The following is a 22,913-nucleotide window of genomic DNA, read 5'->3' as shown; positions in this document are numbered from 1 at the left end:
AAGTGCTTCACAGTTAACTAAAAACAGTAAAACATACATGTTTAAAAATATTTATCAAGCCTAGCAGATGAAGGCATGACTACACTCTTAGACATACCCCCTCACACAACAGTATAATGAGATCAGTGTAGAGAGAAATAAAACTAAATGAAAACTAAGTGAAAATAAGTTATATCTACAATGTACAATACCCTTAACTAAAAGCTAAGTTAAAAAGATAAGTTGAGTCTTAAAGATTTCTATTTTTTGAGCTAGCCGGATATGAGGGGGAAGACTGTTCCACAACTTGGGAGCCACAAATGAAAAAGCTCGGTCACCCTTTGACTTCTTTTTAAAATAAGGTTGTGTCTACCTGGATAATACCCGCTCATCAATGCAGGGTGTGTATTGGTGTGTGGGGACAGGGAGTTCTGGAGCTGGGGCGGCCCGTCCGGTCCTAATAGTATTTAAACCAGTTGTGGAGACAGACAATGTCCAATTCAAGCCGTTTCTCTGGGTTTCTTTGCAGGAGAGAGCAAAGTAAATTGCAGAATTCTGTGAAGAAAGAAAAGAGAAGTCCTATTACTATCTTAAACTTCACACTCGCTCTCTTTGATAAAGCTGAAAGATCTAAATATTACTGCATTACCCACAAAACCATTTGAATTACTTTGTTCTATTTTGTATGATTTAGAATTGCAAGTGGCCTTTGCTGAAATTAAGATCTCACCTTGTGACAAGCCATCTTTGATCCAGATGTTATCATTGAGCTCGTCCAAGTCTTCTGACTCTGGAAATTGCCCACACAGCAGCTCAAACAAGACTATCCCGAGTGACCAAACTGTCGCTGGTTTCCCGTGATACTCGCCGCTTAAATCATACTCAGGGGGCCGGTACCATTTTGTGCCTGGAAAAAATACATTTGGTCTGATTTGTAAGTTTGTATTAAAGGGGTCATAGACTGGATTATTTTATAATGTTTCCTGTGGTGCCCTTATAATGTTAGTATGATTTTAACATCAAAAATTGTCATAATTTATAAATAAAAGGCATTTTTCCAAGCCTGATTTTAGCCTCTGATTTGAACGTTCTATTTTAAGGGGCGTGTCTGCTGTGAGACTTCAGTGTAAACGCCCACTGCTGTGATTGGCTGACATGTTTGCATATGAAATAGCTAGTATTACATGTGGAACTCTCTCTAAAATGTTTACTACGTTTTTACTATAACAGCTATTGAGATTAAGGAATCGTGAAAAGTATTGATCATAATGATCTATTCAAATCACATGAAAGGTTGCAGTGATGAGCATTGAGCAGATGACAGACAGTCTGTTAATCGCGTATGAAATTACACCTCTGGCTTTCACCAAATGACAATGCAAACACGATGTAAATACAGTAAGAGCTTTGTTGTACTGTACATTGTAACAGCGTCATGATTTTGTGATGATTGATTTCAACGAGTTTTGGCAAGTGTCCAAATAAGCTTTCTTTATATAATTTAATCACAGTTTAAATAAGATTATTTTCATCCTACTAAGAGAAACGACGTGAAGTTGATTGTTTGTCACTGGCTCGATTTACTGATGCATAAACAGTATTGAATGATATTTTGAGAGATAATCTATCTGAACTTGAATAATTACATCAGAAATCACTGATCACAGATCAGGCATTAGAATAAACATGACTTCTTACATGTTTGTGACTTTGCTGGCAGATCCATATCGTAAAAGTCAGTTTGCAAAGTCTGCGCCGAAATTTACCAAATAATCCACAGTGAAATACACCGAATCCAAACAAATAATGCACTGCGGAGACATTCACATTGTTTGGAAAAAAATCCCACTATCCTAGCATTAGGATTGTTTGGAAGGTAATGGTATTGATCCTGTATCGATCTTTTCTCATTCTCATGTCACTGTTCACTAACGCTCCACTTTTTTTAAAGTCTCCACTTTTTAGATCCTGTCATTTGCTGGCCTTGGTTTCAATAAAAGCAGTTTTTGGAATAACAAGAAAGTTTTGAGCTTTGAAACTTACAGGGAATTTTTTTAGTATAACAAACTCTTAACTGTCAAAGGATCAAGGAACATTTGAATTCTCATTCTATGACCCCTTTAAAGGAGAACTCCGGTCAATTTTAACATTGAGCTCATTTTTTTGTACATTTGGAGTGCTGTCAATACAGAGAACAACGACAAAAATCGGTGCACATTTACATCCTGTTTTCGGTCAAAGTCCATAGTAATCGATTGTCGAGTTCACGCACATTGGTTTAGTACCTATGATCATGCGCGTGAACTCGCCAATCGATTACAATGGACTTTGACTGAAAACAGGATGTAAATACAGGTATGAGCGCTGGCTAAATAAATATCATTTTTATTCATATCTTTCACATCTACTGCAGTCAGATTGACCCGCGTTCACTCCGAAGGAATCACTCACATGACCTGTGCACTTGTAATGACACATCAAGGATCTTAAGAGGCTAAAAGCAGGTTTAAAACTTGCCCCATTGAAGTCAACAGGGTGCAAATTTTAAAAAGAGGATAACACGGTGTAGGCAACACCGATTTTTGTCGTTGTTCTCTGTACTGACAGCACTCCAAATGTACAAAAAAATGAGCTCAATGTTAAAATTGACCGGAGTTCTCCTTTAAAGCAACATTTTGACTAGGTATTCATTAGCATGCAAGAAATTATTTGATGCTAATGATTCACAATGGTGGATTCCATTACATGATGCCAGTCGAACGGCTTCTGACCCGTCATCAAAGTTTGAGATCCACCTTATAGCTCTGAGGAATAATACATACCAGTAAAGGACGTGTATCCCGCATTGGTCAGGATTTCGCCGCACCCAAAGTCAATCAGTTTGACTTCCAGGGTGTCCGGGTTAATCAGCAGGTTTTCCAGCTTTATGTCGCGGTGCAGCACTCCACGTTGGCAGCATGCTTGAGCTGCGAGTGTTGCCTGCTTCATGATAGCCTTTGCTACTTTCTCTTCGATGTCGCCTTCGTGGCGGTCTAGAAATTCTAGAAAGTCCTCACAGGGTGTAGGCAGCTCTAGAACCATGATGTATTGTTCTGGCTCTGATCAACAAAACAAAAAATGGATTTGTGTTAGAATTATTTACAATGTGTGTGCAGAGTTCATATCATTTCAGTCATTAACCTTGAACAGACACGTTCAATTTCATGAATTTAAATTCTAATAATGTAGAGCATGTCTAACAATTTAAACAGGTCTGAGAGGTCAAGTGCTCTAAGTAGTGAACATAAGATACACTGAGAACGCTTGAAAAGAAAGAGAATGATTCGAGTATAAGATAGGGCAAGAACACTTTGGCCTCGTTTACACTGCAGGTCTTGATGCCCAATTCTGATTTGTTGCCTATATTCGATCTTTTTCAGAGTCCGTTTACATGTTCTTTCAGTTGTGACCCATATCCGATTCATGTGTTTACACTTGCCATACTATCTGAAACATTGCGCATGCTTAAAGGGTTAAATTCTCTTGCACAGATGGACAAACACGAAATATGCTTGATGCTAGCTCTGCGATGCGAAGCTCGCCAAACATCACCATGATTTTGAGGCGGAGGAGGACGAAAAGAGCCATCATTGCAGCCTGTGCTCATGCTTCAGTTATTGAGTGCGAGAGAGATCTCAGGACTCGTGGGAGTATATTGTGTTTAAAATATTGGCTTTAACGAGGAGCGGTCAGTCCGAAATTTTAGGATGAGCAAGCCAACCTTTAATATGTTGTGAGTTGTGTCAACATTTGTCCACATTCCTCTCCTATGACGACACAACGTTTCGACCCTTCGCAGATGCGAGTCGGGGTTGCTCTCATCATTAAACCGCGGAGATGTAAATAATGCCTTAGAAAATTTAAGTTTGCATGACAGTCGCATTGGCACATATCTGATTTATATCTGATTTATTTCCACATATGAACGAGGCCTGAAACTGATCTCCATTTACACGGTCATAGAACACATCCGATCTCCGTCACACGTGAGCAAAAAATCAGAATTGGGTCACATTTCACTGACAGTGTAAACTATGCCTTTGATAGATAAATAATGTAAGAAAATAAGTGATACCTCAAGGCCATCTTTCAAGCGAAACCCCGCATAAATGCTTCCAAAGCCTCCTTCACCAAGCTTCCTGCCGATTTCATAGCTGGAGAAACCGACATCTGTTAAAAGAAAAATAGGAGTTGACATTAGTAAAGATAGATATAATATCAAAAATTTGTCTGTATTGTGTTATGTTGGAGCCATGACAGTCAACTTACCAATAATCTCATTAACCTCCAGTTGCTTCAACTGAGGTGATACAGTGTCCCCTGTCGGTCCGACATGGGGGACGTTGACTCTACAGTCTGACGTGCCACAGACTGTAAATTGAGGGACATCATCTCTACAGTCTGATATTGCACAGACTGGAACTTGAGGGACATCATCTCTACAGTCTGATATTGCACAGACTGGAACTTGAGGGACATCAACACAGAAGTCAGCCACATCCAAGCCTGGAGCTGATGTGGCACAGACTGTAACTTGAGGGACATCATCTCTACAGTCTGATATTGCACAGACTGGAACTTGAGGGACATCAACACAACAGTCAGCCACATCCAAGCCTGGAGCTGATGTGGTACTGACTGGGACTTGGGGAACGTCCACACTGCAGTCTGCCACTTCACGGACTGGAACTCGAGGGATATTTGCTCTATAGTAGACCACTTCACGGACTGGAACTCGAGGGATATTTGCTCTATAGTAGGCCACATCTCGGACTGGAACGCTATAGTCGGATGTAGAACAGACTGTAGATTGGAGGACATCAACACTCAAGTCAGTCGCAACACAGACTGGAGTTTGGAGGGTATTGACACTAAAGTCCGAGAAGATACAGCTCAAAGAGTTGAGGATGTCGGCACCCCATTCTGACGAATCTCCGACTAAGTCCTGGAAGGCGTCATCACTCCACTCGTCATCAACTTCAGCATGACCAGGTTCCTCTGCAACGCTGAGGACTTCGGCCTCACTGGTACTGGTGACATGCTGAGAAGTCTGATCTAAAGAGGGAAATGATATAACCAAAAGATGGTTTTAATGAAATACTATTAATAAAAGATTGATAACTGTATATATTACTAGACACTAATATTGCTGCAGCTAAGCTTGCTGTAAATTATGAAGCGAGTTTTTGGGGCTTTCAGACTGGTCTAATTGGTGCATTCTGCTTTCTCAGTTGTCGGTCAGTGAGCACATGCAGGAATGTTCTGTTCTCTGTTTAAGTGTTAAATTAAAAATAGTTCAACTTTTCAAAACATACCCCAAATAAGTTTCATTAAGTTAAGTTTACATTCATTAAGTTAGTTTTACATTAAGTTTCATTCATATGTGTGTATCAATGGGGCAATCTATTTGTTGCTTGGTAACCCTTTAGTAACCATACATGCTCAAATGTAGAATTCATTAATTTGCCATCTGATTAGCACAACATTTTCATTTTCAGACTTGAAGGGCCCACTGGGAAAATGTCATAATTGTTGACGTTCTTAATTATTATCCTTAAGCAATTTCACCTTGTTAGGACTTGTAAAGACAGCATAAAAACGTCAATAAAAATCTGAATACATTTTAATTAAAGTATATTATGTTACTGAATTCTCTTCAAGTAGTTTTTCAATTTATGGTTGAACATTACTATTATTTATTAGACTTTAAAACCAAAACTTTACATATTCTACATACTCTATACCAATAACATTGACATGTCTGGTCCTCTTTCATACCTTGACTTGAGCTGGTCTTATTGGTTTTGCCTTCCTCTGTAGACAGCCCAGGCTCCACAAACGGCAAGAAAAACAAACTGGCCCAGCCTGGACCACGAAACATAACAAACAGTGTTCCAGCCAATAACCGATAAGAATGATTTGGGGGTGGGGGTTGGGGGGTTAGTGCGCATGGCATGCACATGAAGGGGGGTGTGGAGAGTGGATTAGAGAGAAGCATGAAGAGGGAAGTTAGCTAGATGAGAGATGTCCTAGACAACGACTAATGTTAAAATTTTATATTCTTGAGAATTTTGATATGGCCGACACACGACCAAAGAGATGACGTTCTGATGAGCAAATGACAAAGAATAGGGAAAAGTGTTCAAAAGGTTCAAAAGGTTCAAAACCTCTCTCTTATTTTTAGTTATGAGAAAGAACCATTTGCGCAGTCACGCAGAGCCGAATCACAATCAGAACAATGTTCTTCCGCAAAATGCATGCAGTTTTGTCTTTTAACCGCTAGAGGGTAGGCTACCTTTAGGCATGTGCCCGACAACTGCAGTTAAAAGTTCTGATTCTGCAAGACCGCACGAGGCGAGCCTTGTCAAAGAAACAACAACAACCAGCGCCCTGCAGGACATCTACTACATCTCCCTGACTGACCTCCTGCCTTCATTGGTGACAGACAGCCAGGTAACTATCGTGTTTGCGCACTCTTAAGCAACACCCCTCCATTAAGCTTAACAACAAGAGAGCTAGTCTGGTGTGTTGGCGTAAAATAGCGTCGTGCACGGTTGGAAACGCCACCAAAATGAAAAAAAAAAAAAAAGCCCTCAAATTTCAAGACACGACTTTACAGTGTGAGTTGTTTTTGTGTGTGTTTAACATGATATAAAGCGAAATCATGAGCAAGAATACTACCTTTTTTTTTTTAAGTATGATACTCATTTATACAACAGTTCAATAAACAGTAAGTAAGTTTTAGACACAGCATTGTCAATTTTGCCAACTAAAGTTCCAAAAAAAAAAAAAAAAAACCAGAACAGTTCCTCTTCAACACGATTCAGATTTTTTGAACGAATCGTCTGAGTCAATGATTCATCTCATTACAGTATTATTGTTACAGTTGATACAAGTTTGTTTAAAAATTCACCTGGACAGCAAAATGATACACAAAAAAGAAAGGCCATCCAAACTGAACTCTCATCAAAGCTGTTCTGTTGCACAGGGTAGAATGTTTCAGTGTTCCAATTGTACTGCAATCTATATAGAAATAAATGTTACTGTACCTGTGCTAAAATTATACTTTGATGGTAAGCAGGACCTGAAGGTGGACTTCAAACTGAGCCGGGTCTCTCTGGACGCCTTAATAATGATGTTGCCACATGGTTGTGGACACCACATAACTATATTGATTACCATGTCCTGGTACTTTCTGTCCTGGGGCCTTTCAGGTTCCAGTAGCCTCTGTGCGCGGCTGGTTCACACAAGAATCATAAAGATTCCAGCAAGTTGCCGACTGTCCAAGAGCTTAACAATGTTGGCCTTGACCAGTGTGTGGGTGCCATAGATGGAAGTCATGTCCGAATCAAGACTACACTGCGCACACTGGCCAGGACTACATCAATGGGAAGCTCTGCCCTTCAGATGCAGGCAGTATGTGATGGGAAGGGCAGATTCCTTAACTTTTTTTGGGATATTCAGGTTCTCTCCATGATACAAAAGTCCTGAAGAACAGCAGGATATACAGAGAGGCTCTGTATCCTCCACAAGGATTCATCATTGTGGGGGATGGTGTTTACTCCTGCATCATCCACTATGTGGCCTTCATTTTCATCCATACCGGGAGCCAGTCCAAGGGAAGGTACTGGTCCACTTCAACCCCCACCAAAAGACACGCTGGCGGTGCCTGCTTTTCAAGTCTCTTTGGTGGACCACACCTTTGCCTCAACAGTCATCATCATTCTCCATTATATCTGACTGACAACCGGAGACATGAAGCCACTGAAGTTGTTGATGACATTGGTTGTCGTCAACATCGGCTGTGGGATAGAATGAGTGCACTCTATAACGTCCACTATGGTTTCGGACACCACTACAAATGGCTGTCCTCTCAAATACTGCCATATTTGAGGGTATTGGGGGCGGTTTCAGATACACATACACATATCCACCATAGTTGTAGGTCTTTTTATTCACGTTTGTAGTTCTGAACTGATTCCTTCTCCAAAGGGCAATGGTTTGTTGTGGGCAATATCAGCTGTTAGAGTGTGCACAGATCCGCATTTTTGACAACCTAACAGACAGGACATTTGGCATACACTTTTTAACATACCATGATTCTCTTGTTCTAATCTCATGTAGCCTACTATTTAGGGTGGACTGATGCACATTAGGATGCAGGGATAGATACGCTCCAGTTTTATATTATACTGTATATGCAGAAACATATACACATAGACAAATATTGAAAATGGAAAATAGAAACAAAACTTATAAGTAGATAGTAGAAACAGTTTATTAGAAAAGTGCCAATAGGAAATTCCATCATTTGAGCCTTAAGGAAAAATTATATAAGATACATGTAAAATTTGCCATTCAATTAAGTATCTCTAAGTCTATCTGGACCTATTCTGAATGCAAATAACATTTTGGTATAGGCCTACAGCTAATTTATTTTGTAGCATAGTATGTAGACAAGAAACACTAAAGAATCCTCATTTTTTAACAATGTGATGAGTGCTCAGAACTAACTTTGTAACACGCACAGACTTGGCATCAACCTACACATTCAGCGTTCTCTTACCCAACAACTAACCACAAACAAGAGTTCCATCTAGTGGCGAATGTAAGGACATCACATATTCCCCTCTTAGTTAAATTCATTCTTTCTGTAGTCGATAAAGTGCATGAAATAGTAATAAAGAGCATCACATTTGTTATTGAATAAACAATTTCACATATATGTAATAATACACTAAACAGTACGGAATAGTACGGAATAGTAAATAAATGTGAGAAAACACTCAATGATAGACAATATAAACAGTATATGATATGTGATGCATGCCATTTCTTTCCATTATAGAAAAGGTAGCCTAGTTGTAAGGGTCAACTTTTGTCCCTAATAGACCATAGTCAGTGAGCGTGACAATCTCAAACAGCAGTCTCAAAAGGGCCCACAATGTCTGTTGCCAATTTTTAATAAGGTGTAGAGGGGAACTAATGGGGCTGGAGTGGCACAGCAAACTGCTCTTATCCAAAGAATGACATAGACAAAAGGTGATGATACACAGGGCAACTTTTTGAGAAATGTTGCTGGGCAATCTTGCCGAGCGATTGTTGCTTGGGCACTTTCCCATTGAAAATTGGTAATACATTTCTATCTGGATAATTTAGATCGGTCGTGGGCCCTGTGTCTCATCTGGTTGACCATTGACAGCAACATTGCCCAGCAACATTGCTCAAAAAGTTGCCCTGTGTATCATCACCTTTATTACAGTAGAGAGCTGCCACTAGTATGTAGGCAGGCATCCATTTGTTCTTACAACTGTGCAGTTATTTCGGGAGACATTAACTCATGTTTTAGATTGCAGCAGGAGTGTAACACGGGGTCCAAAATGCACAATTTATATATGTAGTGCAGAGAGTTCAGAACAGTGAACAGTAAAGCGGCGATCAGAGCAGTGGACAGGGAACATTCTCAGAACTTTGGTTAAGGTTCTGGCAAAGTTCTCTGAACAAACAATCTTTTTTAATGTAAACGTTCTCTCAGATGGTTTACAGCTGGAGACACAACAACATATAGGCCTACACATTTTGGATGTCTCCTTCATCTGACTCATCTATTTGGGTTTCTACTAACGAGCTGCTGAGTTGAATAAGGTGTGTTTGATTAAAGAGTTCGAAAATGTGTACTGTTGACATAGGGTTGGAAAACACTGGTTTAGAGTTGTTTTTTTCTAAATGCCCATATATCGTTTCAGAAGCGAGCGTGGGCGCGCAGTCAGCGAAAGCTTGCAAACAGTTCACCATTGGCTACTTTATGCTGACTTTTAGCTATATTATTTTGTATATTATTTGTCTGCTATTGATAAATGTAATAAAATGAGTTTGGTCGTATAGGATGAGAGCGAAGTTAATTTTAGGCATTACCAAAAATAGTGGCCTATGTCTGTAACATCCCTCTCTCCTTGCCTGAAATTTGGGACACGTTTATTTTCTTTGGACTGGCTTGACAACATTTGATGTGAAAATAAATTAAATAAACCAAATGAAAACGAATAAATAAGTGAAAGCATAGCCTTTAAAAAATAGTTATTTTTATTTAAATAGTCATTTATTCAACATCGTTTTTATCCAAAGCTTACAAATGAGTAGCGACAGCGATTCGTCTTAAGAATTTTTTTGGAGGAGGGCGTGCAGTTAAGTGCTCATATGAGATGAGTTTTTTGCTTCTTTAATAGGCTTCTTTCAGATTCGGCTGTCCGGATAGGGTTGGGAAGATCATTCCATCACCACGAAAACATTCTGGAAAGTGATTGTGTGCCTCTATGTGATTGTACCACGAGGCGCCGCTCACACACCGATCGCAGGCTTCTGGAGGAGAGACTCGGAAAAGAGGAGGTGTAGGAAGCGGAGCTTGTGGTTGTTTAACCTGGGCCATAATTTTATCACCATGTGACAGTTCTGACTGGCACTTTTTCCTTAGGCTACTGCGAGTCAGTGACATAACTTATCTATTGTCCCATATGCCAAGTTCAAGGCTTCATAAAAAAAAGATTGGTGCAAAACAAATTGTTCAAAAATTGGATTTCGTTATAGGCCTACCTATATGCAGTCCTTCTGTTCGCTTTAACGCGCCCTTATAATGATATGGGCCGGTGCATGTCTCAATGGCGGCTCAGTGCATTGTCCCAAATAAGTTTAAAGGCCAATTAAAAACGGTACAATAAAAACTACTCAAAATTTGGATTTCGTTAGAGCAGTTAGCTACCTATAGGCCCAGCCTGATTTGGCCATCTTCAGATCCACTGTAGGCTATATGGGGCATTTCAAGGATGTGTCAGTCCTGTTTGTTTGACCTCACAGATGCTGAACTGCAACTGCTTCCAGACACTTACTGTTAGTCTTAAAGTTAGTCTTGAAGGCCTATACTGCCCCGGTCGTTTTTGCCCATTTTTTTTTTTCAAATGTTTTTTTTTTTTTTTTTCACACCAGGGAACAAGATATTATGTAATTTAGGACTAAGTCAGTCCTAATGTACAAGTAGGCTATGCAACTTACTTATCGGTTAAACATCACGGCCTATTTCGGAGAATTTCGGCCTTCTAAAAATCGGGAAAATGAACACGGAAAGTGGATTTTGTCTGAATATTTGATAGTTCTTAAAATTGGCTATAAATGATTGGGTTAGGTCGTTAAGAAAAAATTGACAAATCCAACCAGAAGAATCACTTGCATGCAGTAGCTATACATCGCCTTATTAATCAAGAATAACGTTTCTGAATGGTAAAATAACTGGATTTTACAGCTGCCTGTTTAAAATTTTGGTAGGCTATTAAATGACGCTATTTTTGTTCTTCTCGAGACATGACATTTGCTAACAAATTTTACCACCTTATACGCTGGCTCAATTGCACAAAAATATCTTCAGTTTATTTCAGGGACGTGTCGAGCATTTGACACTTGACTGCCAACGATGGGACACGTGTCGAAAAACATAAACAAAATTATTGATACATACATTATTCTTTCACAACACGTTGAAATGTTTTTGAAATGAATCTTGTTGATTGGTTGCGCACCATTCTCCTCTTCAAAGGGGCGTGTTCCGATAGGTCTTCTCAGAAAATGACGCATTGATCACATTAAGAAGACCTAAATATTAAACAAAAAGTATTTATTGGTCTTAAACCAAGTTCCGTAAAATAATAGCCTAATTTAGACTGAGCCAGTTCTACAAATGTTGCTGTTCTTGCATAGCCATATTATGCACAAAGTTAATGCTCTGCTGAACCTGCTGGCAGAACATTAGGCTATTTGAATGTAGGGCCTAATATAGGCTTTATAATAATAATAAAGTAATTAGTAGCCTATATCTAAAGATAAAATAACCAATGTGGAAATGAAGGATTGTTTATAAATCACGTCTTTTTTTATTATCTTAGGAAATTCACTAGGCCTAGCCCAAAAATGATTTCTTGATATGATATTGTGTTTTAGGCCAAGTAAATGAACGGAGTTCGATAAATAGGCCTTGCTGATTCGGTGATGCGCGTATACATACTCACGCAAATTTAATCTATTAAATTCATTTTCGTTTCGTTTTTTTCGTACGTTCTGCTGAGGGGTAATCTTGGTGTAGCTATAGGGATGATGGATATATACTTTTTACATACAAATCATACATTTTCATACTAATCACATCGTAAGTAGCCTAGCCTATTCGTCCGAAATTGCGATTGGGGGTTAATCACATTCACGCGTAAAACATCTGCTATCCAGTGAGGCCGGGTTTTTTTTCTTTTTCTTTTTTTCTTAAAGGAAATAAATGAGTTACGAAATATTTATTATCGATTACAAAACAAACAACTATGAAATTTGATATAACATATGAAATACAAGTGGTGTGGATAGTGATTTAGGAAACGGTGAGTGGGCTATGTTGCAGAGAGCGCATGGATTCCGCAACAGGTCACATAATAGGCTGAACAGCTGACTCGAGGCGTGCTGGCAGATGGTTGGTATAAGCCGGGTGGTGGTGTGTGTGTGTGTGTGCATGTGTGTTTGGTGGGGGGGCTCACATTCATTGTTTAGTTATTTGAGCCCCACGCACAGACAATAACCCTATCCAGTAGCAAGAAAAGATGGAAAAGCTTCTTCTTACAGAGAGGAAATGGTCTAAAAAAAAGTTTCGAAAAATCTCATTGTTTTGCCCGTCTGCTGCTTTCTACCCGCAGATGTCAGTCTTTCAAACTCATTTGCGATTCGTTTTTTCTTTGTAACAGATAGCCTACATTTAGGCTACTTACATATTTTAAATGTATAATAGCCTAAATAAATAAATAATTAAAAAAAAAGTCCTATATGCTTTAGGCTGTTTAATAGATTATAGACCTGTAATTCTTGAAATCCATGAAGAAGAAAAAATCACGGAAATTTCTTGAAATTTGATTGTCCAAAGATGTGTCATGATTTTAGTCAATGGTAGGCTATGCGATGTCTTTTGAATATGCTATTCCAACAAACAGTAATTAACTGCAAGAAGTCTGAAATCAGACCCCTACGTCAAAAAAATGACTTTTTAATTTGGTAAGCGATGTTCTTTGAATATAGTCAGACTGCAAAAACGCCATAAAAAAAGGGGGACCTTTCACTTCTCCAAATACGGATTTGCCCCTCCTCTTTTTCGAGCTCTGCAACCCATTCATACTATAGGTCCCAACAGACTCTCGCAGCATCACCACGGTCTTATGGTTTTAAACGGGCTCCATCCCCACCCTCACCAGTTAACAGGGTAATCGGCAGAGCACCGCACCTCTTCAGAGCATCTCGTGGATGTTTTAACTCTTATCCTGAGTGGGTTTATTTGGGAAGTGTTTGGGAAGTGAATGTTCTTCTCGTAGAACAGGTGAGCGAGTGGACGTCTTTGAATGGGTCTCGAAAAAGGATAACCTAGCCTACGCCAAGAAAGCAAGTTTCCAAAAAAAAAAAAAAAAAAAAAAAAAACCTTCCAAAAAAGAACCACGGAGGACATCACGGTCCTTTCGGAGAATCTCGGTGTTCCAAAATTCTGGGAAATCGTTCAACTGAGTCATCAAGAGAATCTTCTGATTATTTTGACTGTTTGCTGTTTAAGTTTTGCACAAGAGGGTTACCTTGTCATTCCAATTTTGTGGTAAATGTTTGGGAGTCAAGATCACTCGACAAGAACCATCACCGAATTGAAAGTGACAACTTTTGAAGAAGAAATGGATTCTGTTCGGTCTTGGGTGCGGAATGTCGGAGTTATTGATGCAAACATAGCGGCACAGAGGTAGGCTTTAGTCTGCATTGATGCACACTAAAATCTTTTTATCAGTGAAAGTCTTTTACATACAAAAACACCACCTAAAGAACATTTCTTTATTGACAGTTCTGTCATCTGAGTGAATTTAGCCCAAATAACACGCATAGGCTACTACACAAATGTTAAACTATTTCCAAAAGAACAGAGCATACATGTAGGATTAAAATGATTAAACTATTAGCCTAAAAACAATTGCGTGAGTTTGTCAAAATGTTTTTCCCCACGTGCGGTTGTTAGTGCAGCCTATTATTATTAGTATGCTAGTAGTAGACGTCAACCACGAACTATCAGTTAACTTTTGTTTTCTATAACTGTAAAAATATCTACAGCAACAGGTTGGGCTGTTTTGTGGCTGTGGATGTAAAATGACACCGGAGATTAATAGCGCCAGAGCTCAGTCTTCAGTGCTGTTGTAGTTTGAGGTGACAGAGTCACGAGCCGAATGAAAGAGGCAAACAAGACAAAACAATGAAACCCTATTGTCTCATGGCTGTATACTTTAAGACGCTTGAGCACGTCACTTGAACGGCGATTGTTTGTGACGTTCATCTTATTTGCTTTTCATTTCTTGCTCATTTGAAGAGGAGACGGTATAGCATAAGAATAGTCTAGTTTAATCCAGTATTATTGAACGATTTGTCGAACTTTGATATGCACAATTGAATAATTTTAGGAATTAAAAAATCAAATCATTAAAAGTTGGATGCAGTGGTAACTCCATTTAGGCTAATAATCGTAATAGCCTACATAACGAAAAAACACAAATCTACTGATCGCCTCTAAATGTGTATGTTTTGATAAGTCGAAATATTTATTTATATTTCTAATATCTATAGCTATATGTATCGAAGTTAACAACTGTCCAGAGCTGCGTTTCCACCAACACATCAAGTCTGCTTTTAAGAAATGCAGACAGCTGTTTGTTGTCAGGTCTATCTATAAATAATTTCGTAGTAAATTAGCTTTTTGCTTTCTGAACAGTGTAGGCCTAGCTCTATATTGCGCTAAAGACTGCAGCTTCTTTCCAGCTTTTTTATTTTACCTAAATTAATTAGAGAAGTCCGTGTTATATCTTCAAATGATACATGATTAGAACAATCATAATAATTGTAATAATAATAAATAAATAAAAATTGTTGGCTACATTTGGGTTGTTCACAAAGTGCACACTGTGCCTTTGAAAGACTTTCGATATAGCCTATCTTATATTGCTGCAAACACAAACACACAAAGAAAAAATATGTATAAGATTTAACATTTAAAAAGAAAAAAAAGAACTTGAGAACAAGATGAAATGAGATGAAACAAACATTTTCGAAATTAGGCTTTTATAACACTTTTTTTTTTAATCGTGACAACAGTGTTTCTAGGCTTAAACTGTTGTCTTCAGAATATGTTATAAAGATTCTGACACAAGCAGACATTTTTAATAGGTGGAATCAGTGGAAATGTGCTCCAAATGTGAAAGTATTTTTTCATTTTGATCTTGTCCGAGACATGCATTAAGAATTGTACTGAGCTTATGTTGAATTTAGTTGATGGTATTATATCAGTAAATAGTTAGTTTATGAATTGTGAAAAAAATATGAAATAAACGGTCTGTTTTTTATCACTCTCCGAAACCCTACATCCACAGTGGAGTGGCCTTATCCCGTGCTCACTTTGAAAAACAGCCTCCCTCCAATCTCAGAAAGTCCAACTTCTTCCATTTTGTTCTGGCACTCTATGATCGCAGTGGGCAGCCTGTGGAAGTGGAGAGGACAGCATTTGTGGACTTTGTGGAGCAGGACAAGGTATATTCTATACTATAGCCTGTTTCACATGATTGAACATTTCTGGATTTCTGATGATGTTCCCTATGTAGAGTTAAAGCTTGAGCTTTAAGAGAGAAAACATAACCTTATAAAACACACAGGATTTATGGAATATTTAAAAATCCAGAAAAATTAGAGAAGTCATTCTTGGACACTGACACTTATTTTACAACATCAACTCCCTCCTCCCAAATCTTCCTTCTTGTTGGTCACCTATGTCCATTTTTTCCTTACTTTTAATCCATCCTTGGTAGGCAAGACAGCCTAATGCAGGCTCTCAAACTCAAAAAATGAGTACTTATTACTGTTTTTTTTCTTTTTTTTTTTCTTTAGCACTATTTTCACAAGAGGTAATTTTAAACCTCAAACTGATCACACTTGCAAAACACAAGCCATTTTTTCCCAAAACATAATCTCATGCTTTCATTATAGTTGTAGCCTACATATTTTCTTTCCAAGTAAACATTGTTCCACAATGCAATATTTTAACATAATGCGAGCACAATAGATCTTCTTTCAATTTAGTTTTAACAGTAAATGCAGTGCAACAACGCAAGATACATGTTTCAAATCACTCTTGTTACTAAATATATTACAGTAATTCTATAGTTGTCACATTAGAAAAAGCACTTTTGTAATTGCATCTCTTCATCGAAAGTTTTAATAAATACATGACACAGCCATACACAGTTTTACAATAAGTTTTCTACCACTAGTAAATGTTTTCACTGTACCCAATGACTAAATGTATACAGTTAAGGGTGACTAACAGTAATTTCACAGTCTCTACCATGGTAAAGCCATGAGATTTGAGTTTTGAAAATGTACCACTTGCTCGTGATAATTAAAAAAATATATATTGTTGTGTAGACAACACTCAGTCATGAACTCCTGTATTTAAATGTTAATTTTGTGTAGCTTAATCAAAATTCTTTGTCCTTCCCTTGCCTTTCCCTGCTGTTCTTCTAAGGAGCAGACGGGAGAAAAGACCAACAATGGAACTCACTACAAACTCCAGCTCCTCTATAGTAATGGTATGCTTATCATTTCTCTTCTCATATAGACCTTTATGTCCATGTTGATAGCAGATAGCATTCCACATTTTTAGTTTGTGCAGAAAAAAGAAAAGAAAAGCCATCATTGTGTGATATACATTAAATGAACATGTACATTATATATTTTAGTTTACCCAACAAAGAAACAACTGATGGTAGTAAAACTACTATTGCCCAACTCTCTCCTACTATTTGATCCAGTGGCAATGTGGTTCCAAATCTGTACATTTGTTTCAGAGTGTGACAAGGTATCAACAAGGTTGGTTTGTTGTTTTTGTTCACAGGTGTTCGCACAGAACAAGACCTTTATGCACGTCTTATTGATTCCGTCACTAAACAGGTAAAGCACCACCTTTTTTGTCTTCTAGCCACTAGAAACTTGTACTTAGTTTTGCTCTGTGTGTTGATGACCTCTTTTAAACTCTGTTTTACATGGTTCAGCCCATCTCATATGAAGGACAGAACAAGAATCCAGAAATGTGTCGTGTTCTGCTAACTCACGAGGTCATGTGCAGGTGAGTAAAAAACACAATCAAACCTATATAGCAGCAATGTGCTATTGGAAAAATGTCTGAAAGAGTGCAGCACATTTGCTCTACAGTGATCCATACCCCTGCCACTTGGCATCAATGGTTTCATGAGGAACCTTTAACATCCATGTAACATTTCCACTGTGAAAAAGATTCTTTATAGTGGAAAACGGTTCTTTAGATTATTAAAATGTTACAAAAATGTATCTTTTAAGAACCACCTCGTCTTTGGTAACATGTTAATAGCAGTAGTAGCTTCTGTGTTTGAATCCCTTGGTGGAAGTTTACGTAAAAGAAGTACATCTTCAGGAAACATGCTGAATTTCCAGTCTTCTAACAACCAAAAACATTTCTCGAGTCAGTTTCACTCCAAGCCCGCAGTGATGTTCGTTAAGAGTGTTCACAGAAGATACTAAGGCTATGACTTGGAAACATCTTTTTTCTACATCTTGGCCTTCCGTCCACTATGAGATGGTGTTTTTGTCCAGCGAAAACTGAGCTTTTTGAAGATAAATTTGAAAGTGGCGGTTTCTCATTGTAGTGTGGTCTGTGAAAACGGAGGTATTTGAAAACGATGGCGTGTTTAGTCATGTGACGCATATTGCACCGATCTATGGTTAAATGACATGTGCCTGCTATGTGCTATTCTCTTTCATAGTTTTGCTAAAGGTAAATGTTACTTTGTACAATCATTCCTGCAAAGATGACAGAACATTCACTCGCAACTATATTTTTGCAGAACTCAAAAACACTTACCAATACATACAAATCACTGCAGGTTCCAGCCGAAACGAACAGCAGAGGCAGTAACACAGCAACAACTTTTATTTCTTCTCACACACAGATTAATAAAAACTTATTTTCGCACAGTTCCTTGCACAATACAATGTCATGACCTCAAAACACTTTTACCACAGTGTATCAAATAAACAAATACATTTTGAGATTTGCATCACTTAACCATCACCTGGCACAGCATTGCACTTGCAAAGTACGAGTCCAGTGAAACAAGAGTCACGATAAAAGAGCTCATAGCACACTAAAATTGCATGGTTGCTTTAGTAATTGTGATTTTATCTCATGTTTGATTTATAGTTGAAGAGTTCACTCAAACATGTACATTCTGTCATTAATAATCACCCTCATGTTGTTCCAAACCCGTAAGACTCCGGAACACAAATGAAGATCTTTCTGATGAAATCTGAGAGTTTTCTGTCCCTCCATTGACAGCTACGCAACTACCACTTTGACACTTCAAAAAGTTCGTAAAGAGATGGTCAAACTAATCCATATGAATTGAGCGGTTTAGTCAAAATATTCTGAAGAGAAACGGTCGCTTTATATGATTAATTTTCATTTTTGGGTGAACTATCCCTTTAACACTATCAGGTGTGTTTAGGGTTTAGTGTTGGTGGTACGTTATTTTCAAACGCAGTAGAGCATTAACCTTCACCCTCACCGCACATTTAATTTGCGAACTGCTGTGATACGTACAACAACCAACATATAATAAAACCTTGCCAGATTCACGTTCATCTGTTTCAGATAAAACCTGAAAACTTGTTTAGCGTCACTCTCTTGACATTTCACTTTAAAAAAGGGTTGCGAAACATTCACGTCGCAACGTAATGTCATTTTTGCATGTATGTCGCCACAGGCACGTTTTCTCAATGAGCCTGGGTTGGAACAAGCACAAGCACAATGTCCAAGAGAGTATATGGTAGCTGGACGGAGAGAAAAGGGAACAGCAAGTGTCACAGGAGACAGAAGAGACAGGGGGTGTGCAGTGACCTCAGGCTTCAGGACAGCATTAGGGAGGGCAGAAGGGGACTCAGAATTGGCTCTGCCCCCATTGTGTAGCCAGCAGATGCCCGAGTGGGCGCTCACAGCTGGTTAATAACAGAGCTGATGGGGAAGGGGGTGCAGAGGGCAGGCCACACAGCTGGGGAGTGACTCTGTCTGACGGGGGGGACTGTGAGGAGAAAGCATATAGGCAGATGGCCAGGGGTGGGGGGCACTTTTGTTATGCTGGTGGCGTGGTGCATGAGGTGGGGGGATTGTGTGTGTGTGTGGGGGGGGGGTGGACGTACCCTGCACAGACAGGAGGTCCACCGACGGTGTGTGTGTGTCTGATAGGGTCGGGTTTGTGTGTGTATGCTTTAGAAGCAGGGATTGAGCTTGATCATTCACAATCAATGTGACAGATTGCCGGCCTGCCTTTTTTTCTTTAGTCTTAATTGTAGTGGTCTTATGGAGCAAGTTTTAATAATTCATGATGTTCTCTTTTTTTTCCGTACAAAGTCGCTGCTGTGAGAAAAAAAGCTGCGGCAATCGCAACGAGACGCCATCCGATCCTGTCATCATTGACAGGTAAGTCCAGTTACAAAACTTTTCTAGTTCCCTACACACAAGTTTGAGTGATTTATATGTTCACACAATCCACAGTATGTTCTGCTTGGGTTTTGTTCAGGGTGTGTTATTAAAGAGAAGGAACTCAACTCAAGGGTCCTATGAAGACTAGCATATTAAAACTAGGGCCTAACTGACCAATAAAGTCTCTTTGGGACAAGTTTGGTTTACATGTAAAGAATATAAGTAATTTTTTTCTTTTAGCTATACGCTTTCAAAAAAATGCTGGGTTGTTTCAACCCATGTTTAAGTCAAATATGGACAAACCCAAACATTGGTTTACATTTTTAAATAAAATTTTGAAACCCAAGGGTTGGTTTGTACATATTTGACCCAAACATGGGTTGAAACAACCCAGCATTTATTATTTAGAGTATAGTGATTTGGGGTTTAAGAATGAACACATCTGTCCTTCTTTATTCATTGCCTCATTGCGCAGAAAGGATCAGTCTCTTACATATTTTCTCCTTTCTCTACTCACTACATAAACACAACACTTAAATGCGAGTTGTTTTGCTCTCTTATGCATACTAAATCACTCTTTGTCCCACAATTTGATCACCCCAAGCTATCTTTCAAAGACATATGGATGATATAGTTTCCCTTATTTTCAGATATCCCTCTTTACCTCTCTCTCCCTTTTCAAGCTAACAGTGTTTATAAAGCGTCTCTGAGGATCTGCTCTGTCTTTCTCACGTCAAGAGTGGAAAGTTGTCTCATAGAGTTTCCCAGAATTCCTTAGTACCACAGCTGTTTTTATAGTTTTCTCTGTGATTCCCCTCTCTCTCTCTCTCTTTCTCTGCCTCTGTCTCTCTCTCTCTCTGTCATATCTGTTCCTTCTATCTCTTTAATTCTCCAAACACGGTAGACTTACCCAGAGTTTTAATAAAATGAAGGGATTAGACAGCCACGTTTGGTATTGACAGCTTTTAAAAATTTTTTTTTCAAAGCTGTAGCTTATATATTGCCTCATTAGTGCATTATGATGCTTCTCATATTTGGCAACAGCAAACAAACTGGTTGGCTTTTTTTTTGCTTTTTTAATGTATTGTGTACCATTTTGAAAATCGTGAATGTGTAAAAAAAATGCCTGTTGTGTATATAAGAAGTGCTACATCATTGATAGATTCGTACTTTGAAAAACCAAGGGAAATTTGAAAGACCAAGGGACTTTTTAAAACTTACAAATGAGAGTTGACAAAGATATTTAATATATTCATATTCAAGTATTTTTCGTTAGCAGATTTTTCTAGTTTTAATACCCTTCACTCTCTGGTTTTCTAATGCCACCCTCAACCTTTCCCCCTAATATTGATATAATTAGTCGGCTCATCAGGACACCTCCCCGATGCATGTGGGAATTGGGATCCCAAAGCACCTTCACCCCCCTCCTTTTTTAATCTGTGTCCGTTTTGTTTGGACCTGCTGCTCAGTCTGTCTGTCTCTCCACCCCCTTTCTGCCTCCACAACTAATCCAGTTATTAGCAGACGGGGAGAGAATAGCTCTCAGCTGATGCTGAAGGAGGCTTTTGTCACATCATGATCCCCACATCTTCCCTTGGCTCTTCTTGCTGCCAGAGATTATGGCCTAGCTTTTAATCATTACCTGTCCTTATATTATTCTTATATTAAACATGAATTATTGCACTTTAGTTTGTTTGTATAATTGTAAGTCTTATCATGTGCTTGTGAGTATTGATTGAAAGACCAGTTTAGTCAATCCTGATCAATACACACATGTGCTTTGGCCACATACTTAAATCTTGTGGATGAAAGCTACTGTTTTAAAAATGTCTCATGCAAATTGGCAATAGTGATCATATGTTAATGAACATTTTGGTTTGGCGTATGTTGACCACGAGGTGTGTGTGCGTGTGTGACACTGATCTATACTTGATTTACATATTCGTCCCTAGAAAGAGCTAATTCTGACTAAACCAATCAGGGACATCTGGTGCTATCATCATTTATAAAAACAATATATAGATTAAGTAAAAATGTTTAATTGTATAAAGGGTTGAGTTAAGGTATGGGTTTAAGTTAGAGTATTAAGGATTAGCTGTATGGAAATGAGGACTTCAGTATTTAATTTAAGTGTGTGTGTGTGTGTACTTAACCATATTTCGGGACAAATTTGTACCCAGAATTGAGCTAAACATGACAAAATTCCACAAAACCAGATGTCCTTGTTTGTAAAAACAATATAAAAGGAAATAATGTTGTTGTTTTTTTGTAAAAATGCATAAAGTTTTCGGTTAGGGTTAGGGTTAGGTTTTAAAACAAACTTTCAATTCAATTCAATTCAAATTTATTTGTATAGCGCTTTTCACAATACACATTGTTTCAAAGCAGCTTTACAGAAAGTGCATTTCAGAAAAGTACATAGAAAAATAAAGTTAGTTAATCATTAATTTAGGGCATAACATCGCTGGTGTTAAGTCATCTCTTCACAGGCGTCGAGTCGTCTCTTCACGGGTGATAATATACTCTATATAAAACTCTATATAAAAACAACAGAAGTCTATGCAATGTTCCCAATTAGATAGCGAAGTAAAGTTGTGTGTGTGTTTGTGTAAAAGTTTTTAGTGTTGTTCATAACATGCCTTAATTGGATTAGGAAAAGTTTGGTAAAGTGGAAGCACTAATTATGTTTGGCTTCATAAGAAAAGTAAGATTCCTGAAAGTCCTGGTATATATCCTGCTGTATCTTTTAAGCTTTGTAGTAAATGTACAGCTGGACTAACAGCTTGAGACTCAGCAAGTCACTACACACAGGTTCAATAAATGGATGCATACGATTAGCGAGGGATGAAAAGAACTGTTGAAAAGAAGGAGAGGGTTGAATAGGGATCAATCCCATGGTGGGTTTTGTGGGTTTTCAATCTATATGGGTTAAAACAAACAAAATAATCAATATGGTATAATCTTATCAATAGAATAAGGCTATCGCAGGAATAAGGCTGATGGATTGGTGTTTGCATGTTTATTTGTTTGTCAAATCTGTTTCCAAATGTTGTCTTGGTAATTGCTGAAAAAGTTAGTAGTTTGTAAAATCTCTCTACACAGAATTTGGATGTAATTATAAATGCAGGTCCTCTATTCTCAGCTGCTTAATGTTAGCTTTGAAAAAATGGTAAAAAATTGTATTCTCAAATTTAAGAGCCATAGTAGCAATCCGAGGACGTGCACTTGAATACAAACTTGGCTGTTGTTTTAAAGACTGGTCTGACATAGCATTTCATTCGCTTCCTTAGGT

At 38.3% G+C, this 22,913-nt stretch overlaps 2 protein-coding genes and 1 long non-coding RNA gene across 4 annotated transcripts in view; all 3 read left to right on the top strand.

The window, feature by feature from the left end:
* LOC307159391 (uncharacterized protein) overlaps positions 1 to 22,913 on the top strand; it is a 216,538-nt gene that overhangs the window by 111,081 nt on the left and 82,544 nt on the right. The window lies entirely within an intron of this gene.
* Positions 6,358 to 7,263, top strand: LOC307158808. The gene is made up of 2 exons (XR_013821284.1): positions 6,358 to 6,471; positions 7,100 to 7,263. It is a non-coding gene; the product is annotated as an uncharacterized lncRNA (long non-coding RNA).
* ebf2 (EBF transcription factor 2) overlaps positions 13,288 to 22,913 on the top strand; it is a 29,579-nt gene continuing 19,953 nt past the window's right edge. The window contains exons 1-6 of one of the 2 annotated variants that reach the window (XM_079873009.1): positions 13,288 to 13,816; positions 15,486 to 15,642; positions 16,634 to 16,697; positions 17,003 to 17,058; positions 17,160 to 17,233; positions 19,550 to 19,618. In XM_079873009.1, the coding sequence (XP_079729135.1) occupies positions 13,683 to 13,816; positions 15,486 to 15,642; positions 16,634 to 16,697; positions 17,003 to 17,058; positions 17,160 to 17,233; positions 19,550 to 19,618 (554 nt within the window). In that variant the 5' untranslated portion in view covers positions 13,288 to 13,682. The remainder of the gene's footprint in view (positions 13,817 to 15,485; positions 15,643 to 16,633; positions 16,698 to 17,002; positions 17,059 to 17,159; positions 17,234 to 19,549; positions 19,619 to 22,913) is intronic. The other variant, XM_079873008.1, reaches the window with a different exon arrangement.

This window comes from Squalius cephalus, assembly GCF_949319135.1.
Source record: "Squalius cephalus genome assembly, chromosome: 5".
Classification (NCBI taxonomy): domain Eukaryota; kingdom Metazoa; phylum Chordata; class Actinopteri; order Cypriniformes; family Leuciscidae; genus Squalius; species Squalius cephalus.
This window is presented reverse-complemented; position numbering and strand designations above follow the sequence as displayed.